Here is a 23,555-nt window from a genome sequence, read left to right on the forward strand (position 1 = left end):
TGTATGTCCTTCGGATGAGACGTTAAACCGAGGTCTTGACTCTCTGTGGTCATTAAAAATCCCAGGATGTCTTTCGGAAAGAGTAGAGGTGTGACCTCGGCATCCTGGCCAAATTTCCCCATTGGTCTCTGACCATCGTGGCCTCCTAATCATCCCCTTACACTGATTGGCTGCATCACTCTGTCTCCTCTTCACCAGTAAGCTGGTGTGTAGTGGGCGTTCTGGCGCAATATGGCTGCCGTCGCATCATCCAGGTGGATGCTGCACACTGGTGGTGGATGAGGAGACACCACCCCTCACAATGTAGAACGCTTTGAGTGCTTAGAAAAGCAGAAAAGCGCTATATAAATGTAATGAATTATTATTATTATTATTATTATGTATGTATGTAAAATGCTTTTTTTTTTTTTTTTCTTAATCTAGCTCCATCTGGTGTCTTTCTTTACATTAACACTGAATGTATTCCATCCAGTGTTTTTCTTTGATAATAATCATCTTTCTTTGTCATTTTAACATTTTATCATTTTATGAATCATTTTATAAAAGAATGTGTGTCTAATTAAACTGCTTTGTGTGAAAACCGTTTTCATCAATAAGCCGAAAGAACACAGGTTAAGGTGTTTACATGCTTTAATGGGTAAAAATGTAATTGTCAGTTTATGCTTATCTATCTTATGACCATTTTTTTACTCTCTTTTTTAAAATGTTCTATGAAATCAATTGACTCCAACCACTTTATTTTCCCGATCCATTTAAAACAAAATGATTTAATTAGCAAATATTCCATGACGATCTTGCTTGTTGTTTTTAACGGAATATGTATTCAAAAGTAAAATCAATGATCTAGAAACACAGTCAGTGTCCTTCATTAGAATCGACTGGTTCATGAGTTGGATCCCAAGCAGCCATGCACCGGCTCCATCGCTACAACCACTCCAGTGTATAAGTGGCAAAAAAGTTGGCAGAACTCAATTTACCTCAGTCTGGGATTTAAACAGCTCTCTTGACTATAATCAGATTCTGGCGCCGCAGTCTCTACTTTCACAAATACGGTTAGCATTAGTTTAATCAGCTGATTTCCCACACGGTAATAAAACAGTACATTTGATGCAGTGTTCCCATGGCTGCTGAGTCAGTTTGCATTGTGTTCTGCACTTGCTGAATGCTGAGCACCGAGTGCAGTCGGCGGGGCTGGAGGAGCTGTTCTACTGAATCATTCATTTCTCAGAGATGTCTGGGATGAGTCCCAGGCCCTCATCATGGCCATCTACCTGAGACATATACCAGATTTAAATGTTCATATTTTCTGTAAAAACAGCATGCTTTTAGTATGCTTTCACTTCCTCTATTTTCTGTTTAGAACTGTTTACTTGCCTCATACCCTGAGGAAAGGTTGAAGGATTGGTTCATGTATTCGCTGTCTCTCAGGATTTCTCTGGACAACTGACAGTTAAACTTTCTCATGTCTGCTTTTGGCTCATCCGTGAAAGACAAATTACTCTCATCTTAGATCAAAACAGTTACTTTTTTGGAGAATATCCTGCTCTTTTTAATATAATGTAAGTGATGGGGCTGTCAGTACATATGACTCACTATATTCAAAGTCTTCTGGTTCAATCTGGCTCACCCGTGGAACATTCATGGGTGTATGTGAGAGTAGTAACAATGTCTGATTCATGGAGGAATCCTTCTTTTGAGCTTATTACCAACCTTTAACACTGAAACAAATGTCAGTTGTTTCAACATTAAAAACAAAGTTTGAAAAACAGCAACAAAATATTTATAAATACATTTGGAAATTTTAACAAGATGTAGGCCTACAAAAATTAAAATGTTGAAACATATCTTTCCTGAATTGCTTTGCAAATTTGAAGGAAAATTAACAGTGGTTCAACCTTGATCCATGATGTTGATTCACCCATTGATAAATGTTGAAATGCATGCTAGATTTCAGTTAAATGATTGTGGTTTGAAGCAAATGTTAATGAATCAAACTAAGATAACTCAGATGGCTCCTGAGATGTCTCAGTGATTGAGTCGTTGAGCTGCACAGCTTTTTTATGATAATTGATACCATATACTGTAGGTTTGGAATGACATGAATGTGAGTAAATGATGACACACTTTAAATTTCTGGGTGAATTATTCACATAAAGTGAAAGCTTTGTTATTGGGAACTACTGTCAGTGAATTGTGATGAATCTGATATTCTAACACAGGTTAATCTACGCCTGTAATAGTCTCCTGTCTGTGCTTTACAAATCATCAGGTGTTTTTCTTCCGGAGTGCCTGCATAACACCCTGTCTGGGACGGCTATTTTCTGAAACATACTCCTGCAGTTATACTGGTGGCATTTCTGAGAATAGACAGTAGATTTGCAAAGGATCAAATTGGCTCTTTTGGTCAAAAAAGATGCCAAGTACAGATTGAATTCGTCCTGTGTAAATTGTTTTGATTTCTATGCACTTGTTTGTTTTAGCACCCTCTGCTGGACATACACAAAATGTTTCTTTAAATGTAAGTGTTTCCTTCACAGCAGGCCATACTGTTAAAGGAATAATTCACACACACACACACACTCACACAGTGTTAATTAATTTTTACTCATCCCCAAGTAATTTGACAGCAAATAAATAGGTGCAAAAAACAAAATAAAACAAACTAAAAATTATAAATGATTTACTCAAAAAATGCCTAAAAAAAAATCCATTTTGGGACACGATGTGGTCAGAACTGTTAACAGGCAGAGTGGATTATTATCAATCAACAAACAGGATGTTTATCGCTCATGGCTTCAGGAGATTCTGAATATAATTATTCATATTTTCAGGATATCACGCTTTAAAGCCTCAGTCTCCATTTATTGTAATCACGTGGAATTAAGTGACAAGAATGTATGTGAATTTGCCCTTTAAATGAGTTTATGAGTTTAGATTTAGCAGTACAGTTAGAATTAACATTAGTGCACATATTTAAATGGACTTATCCAGCACAACAGAACTGCATCATGTTTGATGTTTGCCAGAAATGTGGTTCAGAGTGCCGTTTTGTCATGCTGTTAAGCCACGATCAATTAAAATAACCTGTCAATCACAACTCTCTAGAGCAATAGACCAGTTTGTCAAGTTTCAAAAGATAGCCGGGGTTCAAACAGGGGACAGTGAGCACATCCCAAACATGCAATATGAAAACACAATTGTAGCTATTGTTTATCAATACTAATGTCATATTTGTGTATTTTGTTTTATTTTATTTTATTATTATATAATTTATAATTCACACCCAAGACCTTTGTCCCTTTTACCCCATGGCGTGGCTTCACTCTCAACCTCCCCACTGTGCTAAAGCCTGAGTGTGTGAATGTATCTTAGCTCTCCAGGATCTCTAAGTAGAGAAGGGGCTTACCTGTCTCTATTAATACATCAGCTGATCATCTGATTATCTGATGGGTTTTCAGAAAAAGGTCTTTCAGAGGGCACAGGTACACATAGGGTGCCAAGTAAAGCACAGAATAAAAGTAAAAATAAAATAAAAATGGGTGCATATATAAGTTCAGATACTATTTAAAAAGTTAATGCCTAATAGTGTAAGACTGCACTACAAGATGTGAGTGTATTAAATTGCCCTCTAGTGGTGTAGTCATATAATGCATCACGGAAAGTTAATAAATTGTGCATGATAGTTCCAGTCGAAGATGCTTAATACTATCTTACAAACATGATAAAATACCAAGTGTAGTAAAATGACTATGATATGAAACAACTGTTGTCCATATCAATGCTCAGTGCCTGCGGACAAAAAAATATTTAATGTAGATCGCCAGATGGCACATTCTAAATTTGCTTGATACAACATCCTTCTAGTGAACATTTTCTTGTCTGATAAAAGGAAACTAATTAAATAACAGACTTGATATTTAGTATATATTATATCTGATAGTTTTTTTCCCTCTCTCTGCCAGAAGATGATGTGGATCTGGAGGCTCTGGTGAATGACATGAACTCATCCTTTGAGAGTCTGTACACTTCTTACAGTGTGCAGACAGAAACCACTCCACTGCTGCACAACGGCCAGCCGCACCGCTCCCCCACCTATCAAGCACAGGCTCAGCCCACCTCCCCACACCAGAGACTGCGCCGGTCCCAGCCTATGCACATCCTCGCTGTCAGGTGAAAACCCTGCACATATATACCCACACAAACACACAATGTGGCCCCAAAAAGTATTTGGTCTCTAAAGCCACATGTGTGAATGTCATTGTATTAGACAACAAAACATCAAAGTTGTGCTTATTTTAAAGAAAGGTAGCACCCTTTCAAAGCAAGATGTTTAACATAAGCTCTTTCCCCACCATTGACGAAACTTTCCATAATTTATGTGACAACTCTTCCCCGTCATTTGACAGAACTTCCTGTGTTTTCACTGTTTTATGGTAGGAGCCGCTATTACACATCTTCTGAATGAATACTAAATCTCTTGATGAAACACAGGCAAAGAAGAAGCAGAAACAAGCAACCGGGTATTTAAGCAGATGCATATGTAAAATAAAGTAGAGGCCCTGTTCTTTTAACATATTTTTTAACATATCGCATGTTCTCATATTCATACAACAAAATTCTGGGGACCATGAAACTTTTGTGAAAATTATTAAAGGTTTCATGAACTGAGAAACCAAAGGTCAAAGCAGGTCAAACCAGGTCAAAGAACTATAAAAACATCCTGTAAATTTCAAAACTTTCTCGTTAGTCTAAAAACAGCTAATATTAAAGCCAGCTTGCCAAAACAACAGCTTGGAGAATGTTCTAATCTATGATGTAATAGAGTGGACCTCGGCAGAGGAAGATCAACACCTGCTTCTACATCGCTGCCTTTTTAGCCCTGCCCACCCATTCGTGACGAGAGAGGCGAACACTACACAGAAACCAAACGATAAAGATGTTCCGAAGACAGCAAGATGCTGTGCAGTGCCAAATTGCAAAAACAGGACAGAAAATAACCTATTACTTCTACATTATGATGTTTTTTTTATGTAAAAAAAAATCTTGATAACATTATAAGGGGACCTCAGAGAACAATACAAAATAAAAAAACAGGCAGTTCATGACCCCTTTAAAAAAATTCTGACGATGGCTGTTAACTAAGAAAAAAAACACTGGCAAGGAAAGAGTTAGGAAGTCAATTGGTCTGCATTTATAAAACAATTGATATAGAATTCAAAATGTATTTTACATTTTACAGACGCTTCTATCCAAAGCGACTTACATGGCATTCAAGTTACAGTTTTTACATTTTATCAGCTCTTGCTTTCCCTGGGAATCGAACCTATGACCTTGGTGTTGCTAGCGCCATGCTCTATTATTATTATTAAACATTAAGGGAACATTTTCCTAGTGACTTAATGCATACACTAAAAATCACCTTGGGATCAGTTGCTCAGAAGCCACTGTGAAAACTGATCAGATATGTGAAGTTAGTTAGTAAAGGTGTTAGTTTGCAGATGATACTTGCTTTAACATTGAGTTATTTTACAGCAAAATTCAGGCATTTTTAAATGTAGCGTGCAGTAAATGTCCAAATATTTTTGGAAGGCACTTTATATACACAACACATTTTGGTCAAAGAAATAACGAATGCAGTGCAAAATATAGCTGCAAGCAGCAATTACGGGGCCAAGCACTACGGAAGAAAGCATGAGACCAAATGCAGCAATGAGTAATTGAAGCCATTTTAAGGTTATTATAGTCCAAATCGCTGAAAAATCATTTAATACTACTAGTAATATGATGGAATGACTTTTCACCTTTGACCAACAGGTGGCACCGTCATCAAATCGATGTGGTGTGTTCTGTGTGAGTTGACAATGCTACACACAAAGATTGGTGTCAATATGCCAAAGTATTGCAGAGATATGGCCTCAAGTGTCATTTTGGCATCATATATCAAATTCGTTGTTGTGGTATGTGAAAACTGCTTTGTCTATCAACACGAAATCCATAACTTTTTGTCAGCATGGTCTGAAGATGATATGATTCGATTTTTGTGAAAATTGGACCAACACTCTACGAGGAGTACGAAAAAGTAGGTTTTTAAAGAAAATCAAAAGGGCAGAGAGGAAGTTTGGCTGACTACGGCAACATTGCTATCACTGTTCTGAGCATGACCCAAGGAATCTATAAATATCAGTCTCATTACAATAGGCAAAATTCACAGAAAGATATAAGCATTTATTTGACATTTCATTATAACTTTTGACCACAAGGTGGCACTGTCTGAATACATTTTGAGTATTTTCAGGTCATGGTCTCCATGGTACATATAAAGTTTCGGAATGGTACACCAATGCATTCGTAAAATATAGCATTTTATATCATAAAACTCCATTAAAGTCAATGGCAATTTCATGTTTTGTTCAATTATAGCGCCACCAAGAGGCAAAATCCCACCAAATTTTTTATGTGTCCTTAGAGTGTGCCCATACATATGCGTGTCAAATTTGGTGAAAATATCGCATTTTGATTTGGAGTTATAGACGTATACGTGTGTAAGTAGATGAAAAATGACTGACTGTTGAGTTTGTTTGCATTTTTGTGCCACTTACTATCAAAATGTTGGCAATTAGGCATTGGCATATAGCCGGGACGCTAAGTTTTCGAACTTCCTACAGTGGTTTCGTGTCGATCGGAGAAACGGTTTCTAAGATATTTCCAGATGTTTTTTAAGCGCTACAATGCAACGTAGCACAAACCATAAGGCTAAACCTGGGAAGTTTGGTATCGATGAATAAGTCAACCCCACCCAATGTTATAAGCTTGTGAAAATTAGATTTTACCACTAGGTGGCGCTGCTTCGACACTTCTCAGGCTCCTTCAGGGCATCGTGCTGATGACCCATACCAAGTTTCGTAACGATACGTTAATTCGTTCGTAAAATATAGCATTTTACTACAAAATTCAACATGGCGACGCCTAAAATGGCTGACATGGGAAAATTGGATATGGTTGGACTCGGCATGATGCTCCGAATCCAATGAGAGTTTTGTGATTTTTGGCCAAATCATTCACAAGTTATAAGCAAAAATATGCATTTTTCATATCTCCTGACCACTAGATGTCACAGCGCCGAAACACTGCAGGTAGCCTCAGGTCATGCTTGTTATAACACTCAACAAGTTTTGTGTCAATACGCCAAATCTTTGCGGAGATATAGCCTCAGATCTATTTTTGTGTGCTTTTTGGCGAATTCGTTAGTGTGGTATTTGAGAACGCTTGGACGAATCGACTTGAATTCCATAACTTTTGACCTCCATGGTCTGTAGATGATCTGAGCCAGTTTTGGTGAGAATCGGACAAATCGTCTAGGACGAGTTCGACAAAGTAGGTTTTACGAACAATTGAAGATAGCGAAAAAACTAAATCTTACGATTTTTGAATTTCGGACTCGGCTTGACCCAAGGATTCAAAGGAAAAAAGAATGTTAATTTTGTGGCTTACGGATCAAAAGTTATTAGCATTTCAAAATTGAATATTTGGACAAGTGGTGGCGCTAGAGAGTTTGAGTTAGAGACTCCAAATTTGGTGTGTTTTCTATTTACAGTATCATCTATCAGTGTGCCAAATTTTACAACTTTCCCGCAATCGGTTCTATGGGCTGCCATTGACTTGCGGTGGAAGAAACGGAAGAAGAAGAAGAAGAAGAAGAAGAAGAACGCTAACAATAACAATAGGTGCCTGCACCTTCGGTGCTTGGCCCCTAATTACATTACAACTTCAAAAAGTGATGGGGACACTATACTGTCAAAAAGCACCGTCTTTCGGATGAGACGTTAAACCGAGGTCCTGACTCTCTGTGGTCATTAAAAATCCCATGGCACTTCTCGTAAAGACCAGGGGGGTAACCCCGGTGTCCTGGCCAAATTCCCTCTACTGTCCCTTGACTATCATGGCCTCCTAATAATCCCCATACACTTGATTGGCTCAATGACTCTCTCTCCTCTCCACCTGTAGCTGGTGTGTGGCACCAGCGCTCACCACAAAAATAAATAAAAAAAATTCCAGAACAACAGTACAATCTTTTTCAGCTTGGCTTTATTTGTCTCTATCAAGAGTAGCGCTCCTGTTATTCCATTGCTCTGTTGTACTGAAACCTCTGAGAATAAATGGTTTCCATTTGGTGAGCGTGTTTTTCCCTCTCAGCTGTGGATCAGAGCAGGAAGTTGAGCATAACGAGCTTGTGAACGAGGGTTCACTCAAGCAAAGGTTCATTCAGAGGTTACCGTTCAGACTTCAGCTCTGAATGCCATATCATACACTCCCTCATGCTCTCAAATCTAAGGCATTAATGTCTGTGTGTGTGTTTCAGTTTTTCTCTGAAGTCCTCACTTCAGATGGACTCCCCTGACTTCAAAAAATGGCCCTAAATGCTAATGTTGCCCAAAGCCACCAACCATTCTCGGCTGACACTAATATCCTTGAGAGACAATGTTCTTTGCACATTTCATGTCTGTAATATAACCCTAAATCTGAGATTTTACTTTATTCCTCCAGAAGACTTCAGGAAGAGGAGCAACAGTACCGAACGTCCTCTCTACCTGCCATCCCCAACCCCTTTCCTGAGCTCTGCAGCCTTGCGAGTTCCCCTACGCTCAGCTCTGGCTCCTTACCTCAGTGTCAGCCCTCAGGCAAATATGTAAGAGACCCTTTGTTCTCATTCCTCTCTCTTGAAGGAATAGTTTACTCAAAAATGGAAATTCTGATATTATTTACTCACACTCATGTCTTTCCAACCCAGCATAATTTTCTTTCTTCCATGGAACACAAAAGGTTAAATTCTGAAGAATATTTGTGCAACTCATTTTTATAAAGCATTTTTATAAAGCATCAGTTCATACCGACTACAGTCATGGTCCAGAAACCACAAAACAGCATAAAAGTAGCCCAAAAGAACTTCTGATGCATATTATGGCTTAGTGTCACTGGCTTCAGTTTGGTGCATCAGAGTGCTTTATTTGAATTTATTTGTTTTTTTTTGTTTTGTTTTTTTTGTTTTTTGTGGGGGGGGGGGGGGGGGGGGGTCAACTGGTATCAGTATGAACTGTCATTTATGGAAAAGAGTTGCAGAAAGATTCTTAAAAAATGTAATTCCTTCTGTGTTCCATGGAGAAATTGACAGCACACCGGTTTGGAACAACATTAGGGTTGGGTAAAAAGTGACAGATGCCGTTTCTGTGTGAGTTATTCCATCTTTCTGTATGGTTATTTAGTGTTGCTTTGAAATATTTTTTTTATTAAATTTGTTAATGTTACTATTAGGATTAGGTCATTTCGAATGTGCTGAATTGCAATTGTGTGGTGTTGCTTTAACATGTGTCTAGAGACTGGTTTCTCAAGAAACGTGTCACTTCCTCTACAGTGTGACTCATATATTCTTACAGTAAGTCACTTACAGTAGTAGTAATAAAAAGTTATGTCCACATTTATGTTTCCTCAGACATAATCATGTCTTCATCCAAAACAAAATAAAATCTTTTTGGGAATTTATAAAGGACTTTTAGCCATTAACGGGATAGGACAGATGGAAAGTGGCAAGAAAAAAATAAACTGAAATACTGAAAAAAGAGAAGAGGTGTGATCAGAAAATGATGGAAGACAGATTTGAACTCAAACTGCCTACATATAAGGACCACCATGTAACTTATCTAAGCATATGCCATATGCACCACAATGTTAGAGCATTATTTTGTAGTTTTTCGAAAAAAGTAGGTTTTTAAAGAAAATCAAAAGGGCAGAGACAAAGTTTGGCTGGAACATCAGACCAACTGCACACACATTATATCAAGTAAATATAATGTGTTCTGTGTGAGTTGACAATGGCACACACAAAGATTGGTTTTAATATGCCAAAGCATTGCAGAGATACGGCCTCAAGTGTCATATTGGCATCATAACTCAAATTCGTTGTTGTGGTATGTGAAAACAGTTTTGTCTATCAACACAAAATCCATAACTTTTTTTCTGCATGGTCTGAAGATGATATGATTCGATTTTTGTGAAAATTGGACCAACAGTCTACGAGGAGTTCGAAAAAGTAGGTTTTTAAAGAAAATCAAAAGGGCAGAGAGGAAGTTTGGCTGACTACGGCAACATTGCTATCACTGTTCTGAGCATGACCCAAGGAATCTATAAATATCAGACTCATTACAATAGGCAAAATTCACAGAAAGATATAAGCATTTATTTGACATTTCATTATAACTTTTGACCACAAGGTTGCACTGTCTGGGTACATTTTGAGTATTTTCAGGTCATGGTCTCCATGGTACATATAAAGTTTCGGAATGGTACACCAATGCATTCGTAAAATATAGCATTTTATATCATAAAACTCCATTATAGTCAATGGCAATTTCATGTTTTGTTCAATTATAGCGCCACCAAGAGGCACAATCCCACTAAATTTTTTATGTGTCCTTAGAGTGTGCCCATACATATGCGTGTCAAATTTGGTGAAAATATCTCATTTTGATTTGGAGTTATAGACATATACGTGTGTAAGTAGATGAAAAATGACTGACTGTTGAGTTTGTTTGCATTTTTGTGCCACTTACTATCAAAATTTTAGCAATTAGGCATTGGCATATAGCCGGGACGCTAAGTTTTCGAACTTCCTACGGTGGTTTCGTGTCGATCGGAGAAACGGTTTCTAAGATATTTCCAGATGTTTTTTAAGCGCTACAATGCAACGTAGCACAAACCATAAGGCTAAACCTGGGAAGTTTGGTATCGATGGATAAGTCAACCCCACCCAATGTTAAAGCATGTGAAAATTTGATTTTATCACTAGGTGGCGCTGCTTCGACACTTCTCAGGCTCCTTCAGGGCATCGTGCTGATGACCCATACCAAGTTTCGTAACGATACGTTAATTCGTTCGTAAAATATAGCATTTTACTACAAAATTCAACATGGCGACGCCTAAAATGGCTGACATGGGAAAATTGGATATGGTTGGACTCGGCATGATGCTCCGAATCCAATGAGAGTTTTGTGATTTTTGGCCAAATCATTCACAAGTTATAAGCAAAAATATGCATTTTTCATATCTCCTGACCACTAGGTGTCACAGCGCCGAAACACTGCAGGTAGCCTCAGGTCATGCTTGTTATAACACTCAACAAGTTTCGTGTCAATACGCCAAATCTTTGTGGAGATATAGCCTCAGATCTATTTTTGCTTGCTTTTTGGCAAATTCGTTAGTGCAGTATTTGAGAACGCTTGGACGAATCGACTTGAATTCCATAACTTTTGACCTCCATGGTCTGTAGATGATCTGAGCCAGTTTTGGTGAGAATCGGACAAATCAAAAATTCTGACATTATTTACTCACACTCATGTCTTTCCAACCCAGCATAATTTTCTTTCTTCCATGGAACACAAAAGGTTAAATTCTGAAGAATATTTGTGTAACTCATTTTTATAAAGCATTAGTTCATACCGACTACAGTCATGGTCCAGAAACCACAAAACAGCATAAAAGTAGCCCAAAAGAACTTCTGATGCATATTATGGCTTAGTGTCACTGGCTTCAGTTTGGTGCATCAGAGTGCTTTATTTGAATTTATTTGTTTTTTTGTTGTTTTGTTTTGTTTTTGTTTTTTTGGGGGGGGGGGTCAACTGGTATCAGTATGAACTGTCATTTATGGAAAAGAGTTGCAGAAAGATTCTTAAAAAATGTAATTCCTTCTGTGTTCCATGGAGAAATTGACAGCACACCAGTTTGGAACAACATTAGGGTTGGGTAAAAAGTGACAGATGCCGTTTCTGTGTGAGTTATTCCATCTTTCTGTAAGGTTATTTAGTGTTGCTTTGAAATATTTTTTTTATTAAATTTGTTAATGTTACTATTAGGATTAGGTCATTTCGAATGTGCTGAATTGCAGTTGTGTGGTGTTGCTTTAACATGTGTCTAGAGACTGGTTTCTCAAGAAACGTGTCACTTCCTCTACAGTGTGACTCATATATTCTTACAGTAAGTCACTTACAGTAGTAATAAAAAGTTATGTCCACATTTATGTTTCCTCAGACATAATCATGTCTTCATCCAAAACAAAATAAAATCTTTTTGGGAATTTATAAAGGACTTTTAGCCATTAACGGGATAGGACAGATGGAAAGTGGCAAGAAAAAAATAAACTGAAATACTGAAAAAAGAGAAGAGGTGTGATCAGAAAATGATGGAAGACAGATTTGAACTCAAACTGCCTACATATAAGGACCACCATGTAACTTATCTAAGCATATGCCATATGCACCACAATGTTAGACCATGATTTTGTAGTTTTTAAGATGTGCATGCTTGTCTGTGATGATGTGCCAGCACCTGTATGCATTTGTATACATTGTACGCACATTGAATGGATCTCTGTGTTTGAGCATCTGTTTTGTGCATGTGTGTACTGTATATATAGCTATCTCTGGACCCCTGGCTGTCACGTGTGAGCTGACTGAGGCCTTGATATATTCCTGGAAAGCCTTGTCATTGCTCCAGGCTAACCACCTCCATATGGTGCCACGGTCTGTTACCGTAACATGATCCCCATGTTACCGTAAAAAAAATAGCTACAGACATTAATCAATTACCCTAATCCCTCTCTTTACTTTTATTGTCCTGTGGATGGAACCTAGTAGGGGTCTAAGTGCTAGAGAAGGCTTTTGGTCTGTCCAAAAGAGAAAACAACCTGGAAGAACGCCTGGAAGACTTTTAAAACAGCTGACAAATCGTCAGTGACTGATGATGTCCATAAATGTTATCAAGATATCAAGCACATTGCCTGTTGTTTGTATGCGAAGTGAATGTGCAGACGTTATTTTGGAATATGAGAAATGAGAACATACTTTTTGCTTGGCCTGTGACTTGACATTGTGTTTACAAAGGATGTGAGTACCATGTCTCAACACATGAGAATTAAATAATCTCCATTCTAATTAACAAGGGCGTGCCATTAGAAGCACTGATTGAGGTGTATTGTTATGCTGTGTTTATATTTTTGACTTGCCTTTTTTTCTTTTTTTGACAGCGTGCAAACCAACATTTTTTCTCTTTCATGAAACAAAGTAGAAAAATCTGAAGAATTTTTCAGTCATCACCTTTATTTATACAGCACTTTATACAATAGATTGTGTCAGCTTTACAGTGTCAAACAGGAAAATAGTTTGTCAACAATGTAAGAGGACAATAACAAAGAGTCATTTTTCAAGTTAAAGTCAATTCATTGATGATTCAGTGACGTCATCATCCAATTTAACTCTCTTCTAATAGTGTCTGTGCAATCAGTTAAGCGTCCCCAACTAAGCAAGCCAAAGGTAACAGTGGCAAGGAACCAAAACTCCATCTGTGACAGAAATTGAGGAAAAAAAAAAAAAAAACCTTGGGAGAAACCAGGCTCAGTCGGGGGGCCAGTTCTTCTCTGGCCAGGTGAAACCAGCATGGAGTGGTTTAATTCCAGGCTGCAGCACAAGTCAGATTGAGCAGAGGACTTGTGGGTGGCTACAGTGAACTTGGAATAAGAATGAAACAGACTAATATTAGCATGGATGTCATTCTTCCTACGATGTAACAAGTACATCGGGTGTTATGACAAAAAGACCATGAGGGTAGTTTCTGAATAATAATAAAAAATAAATAAATAAAATATCTGTGAATTTTTTGCTGTACATCTGACTTGATTAGATTTATTAGCTTCTGACTATTACATCAAAGCCACCTTCTGATGTTTCTGTTTCAACTTGTGATCTACTCATTTAAATATTATTTGATTTTATGTATGTGTGTAGTCAATTGTCATTGCATTTAAAAATATTATGAAACGTTTAATTGAAAAAAGTAGGATTTTCATAGCTCCACCTCATAGTCAATAGTATTGTGTATAGTCAGGGAATTTCCCACGGTAATGTGCAGCTTGGTATTTCCACTGCAGAGAGCCTCAAGGACATTGCATCTTGATCCAACATTGGTTGCTTTCAGTGTAGACATGATGTAAGGCAGTAGAGCTGGCCTGAGAAAGAGTGGCAGATTTTGAAGTCAATTAATTAGTTTGTTTTGAGTAAAGCCTTGTCTCACCACATGTGTGCAATTTGGCACATTTATTTCTTTTTCACTATTTACATCCATTTATGACTTGGTGTTTTATTTATGCCAGTGTAGTATTTTTTTCATTCATTCACTCACAGTAAATCACCTCTTCACAAAAATAAGGACATTCCCTACAACATTTGAGAATCAGACAGCGTCAAATATGTTTTGTTAAAATTTTGTACAGTGTTGCATAATCATAAAGTAATATACTTTTATATTAATATACTAATATAGGCCCCTTTGAAGGCACTCAAGGACACCTTACAGCAAAAAGCAAATCAATAAAATACAAAACAATACAAAAACACAAACATACAAATCAGTCAATCAAGTTACTAAAAGCTTTTCTAAACAAATAAGTGTTAATCCGAGTTTTAAAATGGGAAACAAAATCCAGTTGGCAAATATGCAATGTTAAAGAATTCTATAATTTCACCACTGCACAAGTAAAGGGAAAAATTAAATTAACTTGAAATTTGGAGCAATCAATAAGTCTGCTAAAGATTATCTTAAAGAATGTGAAGGAAAGACAGATAGATAAAGAGGAGTCAAATTATGAAGAGTTTTGTAGGTGAGCAGCAAAATTTTGAAATGGACATAAATCTGTACAGGAAGCCAGTGCAGTCAACTTCTAAATTAACTAAATGTGAATGTGTGATTTTACCAGAGCTTGAATAATGACTTCAGTGCTATGCTGACAAAAGAATGAACGGAGTCTAGCAATATTATGTATTGTGTATCATCTGCGTAAAAATGAAAATTAATGCCATAAGTGCAAAGAGTAAGAGTAAGATATAAATAATAAATAAAAGGGAACCCAACACTTACCCCTGTGGAACACTGTAAGTAACTGTGATGGGCATTTAATTTTAAATAATATAGTTCAGTCATGAAACTCTAGATGGCGCAGGCTGACGGGTTGTTAACGTAACTGATGATATTCAGAGAGTTAAACAACTTGGTATAAGCTGATTGGTTCACGCTGCATATGCAGCCAATGAGCTTACTGCCTTGCATTTATATGGCTGGCTAGTATTCACTTGAGATTCCTGCGGCGAGCTTTGAGTCCTCTGAAGCGCTCCACCTTCCCCAGCTCCACCTGCATACATCTGCTACGGGTTATTTTATATGCTATTTGTGTAGCAGCAGTATGTCTTAAATACTCAAGGCACCGTATCGCCATATGCATAAGACCAAATACATTAACATTGTCATATCCATCACCATGCTAAAATCTAAAATCTTCATGATTGAACTATAGTGTGTTATTTGATTCAACATTTAACTTAAGTGTGAAGTTTCTCTTTTTCTGCTTAAACACATTCTTCAAAGTGTCTTCTTTTGTGTTAACTAATGGTCCCCATTGAGTTCCATATTACCCCCCCCCCCCCCCCCCCCCCCCCCCATACTGTGGAAGCCAAAGGGGTCCATCAAATATTTGGTTACCCATATCATTCAAAATAATATTTAACAGAAGAAATAAACTCATACAGAATAGGAACAACTGGAGGGTAAGTAAATGATGACACTTTCATTTTTGGGGGTGAACTATCCCTATAATTAAATTTTTCATTAATTTCATAGTTACATCTTTGTTTTTGAAATATGATTATGATTATGAAATATGATTAAAGTATCTTGCTGAATATGCTGACAAGCATTTATGGTAAACTAAAATATACTTGAAATAAAATTAAATTAAATATGCAATTTCTATTAAAACCTGCATGCCATTTATTTAAATACATTTGTAATAAACATTTGAATTGATTAAATTTAAATGTAAAATCAAATAACATACTACAGTTTAAAATGAAAACAGGTGCTTTGCATGTGCTTTAGTATGTTTGTCAGCACATCAAAATAAGTGTACCTCTTTAAGTCATAAGTCATAATAATTAAAAATTAACGTCAAAGTAGAACTTCACATTTGACATTATTACAAATTGCACTTATTAAAAGTGTACTTAAGTGTTTTGAGAAACAGTCAATGAAGGTGTACTATCTTTAAGTACACTTGAGTAGCCTTTTATTTTATAAAATTATCTGCACATTATTTTGGTTTTTTAAATATACCTTTTGAAGTACACTAAAAGTACACATTCAATACGATTAAGCATACTTCTTTTTCACACAGTTGTGCTTGCTTTCTTTAAAATAAATGCCCCATTGAAACTATTAATTGCTATTTATGCTATTACATTCCTGCCATCATACTCAAGTTTGGCATGTGTTTTCAAATTCACTTTAGGACCACTGTGTCTGCAGAGTGTTGCATAGAGGCAACATAGTGCATTTTGTTATGAAACTGGTTTCTGGACTATTTTACATGTTACCTTCCCACAGCTGCCTCTGGTTTGCACCCCCTGGATAGTTTTTCTCAAATGCACGCCCAAAGAAGTGCAGATGTCTGATGGCCTGCTTGCCCAGTAAGAAACAAGACGTTTTGTGTTTACAGAATTTTCCGAGCTGCGGGCGCTTTCTGACAGGCCCCTATTGCTCTCCCAGATCCCACGCGGAAGGCACGCGAACCAGAACGCTTCCATAAGCCAGCCGGCCCTTTGACAGCACGCCATGATTCTGCAAATTCAGAAATCATAGAAATGTCTTGTGTCTCCTACCTGACTCAAGTTTATTTTAAAGTGTATTTGTAACAGATTTGTAGGGTTTATTCCATTCTAGAATCTTCAACCCTTATCAGAAACACAACAACAGAACAGTGAGAGAGAGAGAGAGAGAGAGAGTGTAAAATGTAGGCTTTAATCCATTTAAAGCACTCACTGACATCAGGTTCTGGCACCCACCGAGAAGGCCTGGAACTGAAATAAGGGGATGAGCAATATGCTTAATAGTTTCTTACCTCACTTTAATGTGTTGATGCATTTTTACTTTAGGGTGAGGTAAGAGGCTGGAAATAACCCAGAAATGGGAAGGGCTCGCAGGCTCATCAAGCCCACACAATACGGCACAACTTGAGATAGGACGAGGAGAAGTGCTTACTTTGTTGGGTTTGCTGTAGCCGCTGAGGTGTGATATGGGCAGAGGTTGCCAATTGGTCTGAGGTCATTGTGTCTGTTTTTGTCACTGCAGGAGGTGATATTTAAGCAATATCACATGAGAAGAGAGTGCTGTCATTCCAAATATTAAAACAGGTACAACTGTGCTGATATTCAGATAAACAGAATGATTGGCAGTGCAACATTGTGTAGCATGCCCCCTGTGAAAACACTGCAGTTAAATCTATTTGATAGAAATAATGAGACAGACAAAGTTGGTTGTTATTTAAAGTTGAGCCGCCCTAGTAATGACTTTATCACAATAATTTAATCACAATGTCTAACGTCATTAATATCTCCATCCAGTAAAATTAATAAAGTTTAATACAGTGTTTTCTGCATAACCAAACCCTTGTCTTGGCTTTTTTATATATATATATATATATATATATATATATAGTGACGGGGTGGAAGAATCACGCGACAAGGAGAGCTCAAATAAATACCCCGGAGGGTGGATTTATTAACAAACAGTGGGTTCAAGGTGAAGGGTGGCTTGCTGAGGTGGTGCGGTGCTCTCTGTGCGTGATTTCCTAGGTGCGGTGAGTCGGTGCTGTGCTCGTGGCAGGGCTGGATCGGTCACACGCTCGTCTCTGAAAATCAAATAGAGATCACACATTAGTTCTCAGCGTTTCAAGACACCAGTCTTGCCGTTCTGCAGCCTCGCACGGCTTATCTGGCCGTGGGCGAATTGGTGTCAGGTGTGGCCGATCCAGTCGTGATGAGCGAGTGCAGGTGTCTCACGTCCGTCTCCAGGTCAACGCTGATGAGTGCTCAGGACGCTCGTCACAATATATACAGTACATTCTTAAGACATATTACTGGAATCAATTTAATACTTAGTTCACATAAATAGACATCACCATATCAGACTGCTTCTATATGCTTCATATATCAAGAATAAAGTATTTGACCAAGCGTCTATAAGTATAACACATATTAAGTAAAATTCCATTCATCTGAACTGAATGCTTGAGATAGCTTTCTGTAATACAAAATAAACACTTAAATTTGATGAGTATAACAAAGTTTTTTACCAATAGAGCCTATTGTAATCATACAAAACAAAATCATATAGTACCCCTTTAATCCCCGAATATAAACAGCAATCACACAATAAATTCCCGTTCCTGAGATAAACACCCCGTTTGTAAACTTAAATACATTAACTTAACATTAATATGGGATTTCGGTGAGCTGGAGCATTTTTGTTAACTTTTGAAGTTAATATATATAACACATAGGCCGTTATGACGAGTGGAATCAATCTCCGTTATTAATTAACTCTTAAACCGTACATTACCTCACTTAAACGGTAGATAAAGTTGAGTAACATGTTATCTTGACATTATATATGCATTGTGACAGGATTTACCCACCTATTTGATAGACATAATGAGACAGACAAAGTTGGTTGTTATTTAAAGTTGAGCCGCTCTAGTAATGACAGTCTCTTCCTCGCGGCTCACCGTTACCATAGCAACCCTTGACCACACACCATCCCCACAAACTGTCCACTCAGGATATTTCATATCACAAGCAAGTTGTAGCAATATTAAAGAATAAACATACACATAAAACGTATACATGTGATCAAACATTCAGGGTGTCACAATTGCACTGATATTTTATCACACTTGCAATCAGGTTGTTGACTCACGTGAGACCCTTACATTAGTGTGTCCAAGATATTGTCTTTAAATAACAATATTAGCATAAAAAACAGTACACGTTAAGATGTCACTACAGTTATCTGTACTGTTCTATGCCATGTGTAGGGACCCTGTCAGTTGGAACACAGCTTCAGTTTCTAAGTATGTTCTTGTTTGTTTCTCTGCTTTCTGATTGTCATTTTGTTTCTTGTTTAGTTTGTTGTATTCCCTGTGTATATATGTTTTGGACTGATGCATCTCCATTGGATTAATTTCTTTGTCCATATTCATCTTGTTTCTACAAATAATGCTGCATATGTCAGGGTTCTGTCACTTCGGTCTAGTTTATTCATGGTTTTGTGACGGAGCCCTGACACTGCCTTCTTGTCTTGTGTTCTGGTGAGCGCGCGGCTTCGAGTGTGTTCGAGCTGCGCATTCTCGTCTGCGTGCTCAAGCTCCTAGTCCTGCCGGCGCCGCCCAAGCTCAAGCTCCTTGCCCTGCTGGCTCCACCCACGCTCAAGCTCCTTGCCCTGCCGGCTCCGCCCACGCTCAAGCTCCTTGCCCTGCAGGCTCTGCCCAAGCTCAAGCTCCTTGCCCTGCCGGCGCCGCCCAAGCTCCTTGCCCTGCCAGCGCCATCCAAGCTCAAGCTCCTTGCCCTGCCGGCGCCGCTCAAGCACCTTGCCCTGCAGGCTCCACCCACGCTCAAGCTCCTTGCCCTGCAGGCTCTGCCCAAGCTCAAGCTCCTTGCCCTGCCGGCGCCGCCCAAGCTCCTTGCCCTGCCAGCGCCATCCAAGCTCAAGCTCCTTGCCCTGCCGGCGCCGCTCAAGCACCTTGCCCTGCAGGCTCCACCCACGCTCAAGCTCCTTGCCCTGCCGGCGCCGCCCAAGCTCAAGCTCCTTGCTCTGACGGCTCCACCCTTGCGTCCTGTCCTGCTGGGGCCGCCCTTGTTGCCTGCCAAGCTGCTGGTCCCGCTCTGGCCTCCTGCCGGGGTTCCAAAGGCGCAAGAGCCCGCCTGGTCCATCCCTCCAGCTCCACCCTGGCCCTCAGCCAGGACTCCACAACTGTTGGAGCCTCCCTGGCTCAACCCTCCTGTCCCACCCTGGACCATCCTAAAGACTTCCTGGGCTTATTTACTGGCACTGGCTTGGCTTCCCTCCCTCCCACCCTTCCTTGTCTCTGTGTGTTGACCCCTGTCTGTCTTGTGTTCTCAGGTTTGTACTAGTCTTGTCTTTTGTCATGTTCCTGGGGGGGGGGGGGGGGGGTAGTGTCAGGGTTCTGTCACTTTGGTCTAGTTTATTCATGGTTTTGTGACGGAGCCCTGACACTCCCTTCTTGTCTTGTTTTCTGGTGAGTGCGGCTTCGAGTGTGCTCGAGCTGCGCATTCTCTTGTCTGCGTGCTCTGTTTCATGTTGGGGCGTGGTGTTCGGATCCCGGCACTCCTGTCTTGTTCAGGCTCGGTTCTGGTTTCGTGTCGGGGTTCGGACACTCACGCTCCAGGTTTGTTCTTGCTGGGGAGTGTGTGATTTCGCTCGGGCCATGCACTCCTCTGTCCTCTGTGTGTGTGTGTTTTGTTCGGCATGCGGTTCAGTTTCGGCCGCGTGCTTTTTCTCGTTTTGTTTTGCTCTGTGTTGCACGCAGCCGGTGTTTTTTCACTGGCTGCGTGCTTTCATTTTTGTTTTTTGTGAACACGCGGCTTATGAGTCTCCTCATTAGCTGCTTGTCCGTGTCCTGTTTTGCACATGGCTAGTGATTTGTTTTGCTGGCCATGTGCTTGTGTTTTTGTTTTGTTTGAGCACATGGCTGGTTTGAGCACATGGCTTTAGTTCTATGTGCCATGTGCTCTCATGTCAGTTGTCTTTACCCCACCCACCTTGTTTCCTGATTATTGGTTAATTTGCCCCACCTGTTACCTCATTACCCTCCTCATTTGCTGCCTTTATAATCTCCTTGTGTTTGCAGTCCTGTGCCGGTTCGTCGTCGACATTACCCTTTGTGAAGTCCTGTCCTGCCTGGCCTTGTCCTGCCTTGCCAGTCTGTTTTCCCCTACGGGGTAGTTTTTGTTTTTTGATTTTATTTTATAATTAATAAAGCCCAATTTCCTCCAGCAATTGACTCCTCACGCTATCCCTTCACCCACACCTGACAGCATATAGACACATACAAAATATTTCTAGTTACTTTGTCTGTTTTTGATTTGCCATTGAACAAAGTTACCAACAAAGCCATGGCTGTTACAAATCCTGGCCATGCACTTCAGTTTACTCACCACCAGAGGTCACCCGCTCACCACATGGACTTTTACACTACACAGCACACTGGACTCAATTTCCCACAATCCATTGCACTGACGACTTGCACAGCTGTTCACTATTTCGCCCACACCTGATCACCATTTCACAATCACCATCACTCTATTTAAGCCTGGGACTTGCTCTTGCTCACCGCTGAGTATTGTTAGCGTTTATCACTTATCTAGAGATAGCAACTTTACAGAGCCATTGTTATAGTCTTGTCTTGCCTTGCCTTGTTTATCTTGCCGTGTGTGACCCTGCCCGTGTTTCCTGGATTTACCCCTTTGCCTTGCCATTTGGACTGTGTTCGCTCCCCGTTTGGATTATTGCTCCCGACTCTGGATTATCTCTCTGCCTTGCCCCTTTGGATATTGTTCGCTGATCGTTGACCCACGCTTGCTCCACGGATTGCTCTGTCTTGCCCTTGCCATACCTGTTTGCCACTGTCTGACCCTGCCTGTTTCTGTCCATGTTTTATAATAAAGCCTTGCATATGGATCCGCACGTCTCACGTCTCGCCATCCCCGTAACAATGGCAGAACAGTTGCACATCTCCCAGAAAGACAGTAGTGGTGTTTTGAGTAAATCAGTTCAGTGAATGATTCACTCACAAAATCAGCCACATGTTTTGTTCCTGAATGAATCAGCATTTTTAACAGATTGGTTTAGTGAATGATTCAATAAAGCGTTCCAAACCTGTTGTGGCGCATAAAAGAAGATATTTCAAAGACAATTTTCAAAATGTCTTCTTTTGTATTCTACATGAAAAAGACATACCGGTTTGGAATGAAATGAGTTGACTTAACATTTTGAGTTAACTATTACTTTAATAATGGTAGACAGTACCAATTTAAAACTCATGTGTTTGACCTCACACGGCCAATAAGAAATGTTGCATTTTGCTGTATTTATATTGTTTTGGCAAAGTTTAAAATACTTTTCGGTACAATGATTTCATGATTCATTAGTAGGCAATACTCTGATTCTGTCATGCATCAGCATTTATACCACACATGCAATGTAGCCATTTGCGTTCCTGACAAAGTGTGGTTTTAGTGATGTGATCATCGTAATTTTTCCAAGATGCATTGCATTCCAAGACCCTTTTACCATTGTAGCTATTCCAGGGGTTCTGTGTCTTGTTCAAGGACACAGTGGCGCTTACTCAAATCTTGCATGGCTTCAACCTACAAAAAGTTTTGCCACCTCAAAGGTTTAGCCATAAGGTTGTGGTTACACCACTATGCATGGCATGTTATGTGTGTGCATGTTATAATACTATTCACCCAAACATGTGGCCCTATGATGCCAAGACAGTACGGATCTTTATTACAGGCAAGTGCTGTAATCCATTTTCTGATCCTCCAGCTTTGTGCACTGAACTCACAACTGGTTCATCTCATGGTCTTAGAGGGGTAAATAAAACTCCGGTATTCTGATGATCCCCAGGCCTCTGTTTGTTCAGAACAGAGTTCCATGTGTGTTTCATTATGTGACAGATAAAAGGACTAGTGTCAGAAATATGCCCGCTGTTTCAAAAACATATTACCACAGCATATAAAAAAAGAAGTTAATTTGTGACTACCATATTTACGTTGTACTACAAACTATGCCAAAGTATACCATGGTATTACCATGATACATGACCTAACATTCATTGCAGTCTATTACCATAGTACCATCGTCATTAAATCATAATTCTTTGGTATAAAAAAATTATACTTTATGATTAACAGGTTCATATGTCATGGTACCATGGTACTTGAAAGAATACCATAGTATGGTACACATGCAAAAAACATGTTTTACCATGGTGATAACACAGTACTTTGATATACTGTAAACCGTGGTACACGGTACTGATTATAGTATACATATACAATGGTATTTATACAATGTGTTTTAATGTATTTCGAAGAATACTGTGGTGTCTATAACATGGTTTTACAATACTGACATTTCCATGAAACCAAGTTAATACTTCTTCTTACAAAATAATACTGTGGCATTAGCACGGTACATTGATGTTATCAGAATATATAATTATTTTACTTTCGAAATATAATATGGACCATAATACTAAGATTTGTGTACTGTGATACCAAAAAAGGAGTACAATGAAGACACTTTATTTTGACAGTCCTCTTTAGGCATTCTGCTATGGCAAGCCGTTTTAACATTCAATCTATTAGCCGTATTAGTATCTATTTTCATGCTACTAGTACTTATTTTTTAGATACTAGTATCTTTACCATTAAGTACTAGTACTTATCTATTAGCTACTAGTGCTTATTCATTAGATACTAGTTCTTATTTATTAGATACTAGTACTTATTCCAATAGTGACTAGTATTTACTTATACTCTTCTTGTTAAGACAAAATAGAACTAGTTCTTATTTTTTAGTTACTAGTAACTTTTATAGAC

General features: G+C 38.9%; 1 protein-coding gene across 2 annotated transcripts in view; it reads left to right on the forward strand.

The window, feature by feature from the left end:
• grb10b (growth factor receptor-bound protein 10b) overlaps window positions 1–23,555 on the forward strand; it is a 96,233-nt gene that overhangs the window by 38,733 nt on the left and 33,945 nt on the right. For both annotated transcript variants that reach the window (XM_079445179.1, XM_079445180.1), the window contains 2 exons: window positions 3,963–4,170; window positions 8,545–8,686. In XM_079445179.1, the coding sequence (XP_079301305.1) occupies window positions 3,963–4,170; window positions 8,545–8,686 (350 nt within the window). The remainder of the gene's footprint in view (window positions 1–3,962; window positions 4,171–8,544; window positions 8,687–23,555) is intronic.

Source organism: Barbus barbus (assembly GCF_936440315.1).
Source record: "Barbus barbus genome assembly, chromosome: 21".
Lineage (NCBI taxonomy): Eukaryota > Metazoa > Chordata > Actinopteri > Cypriniformes > Cyprinidae > Barbus > Barbus barbus.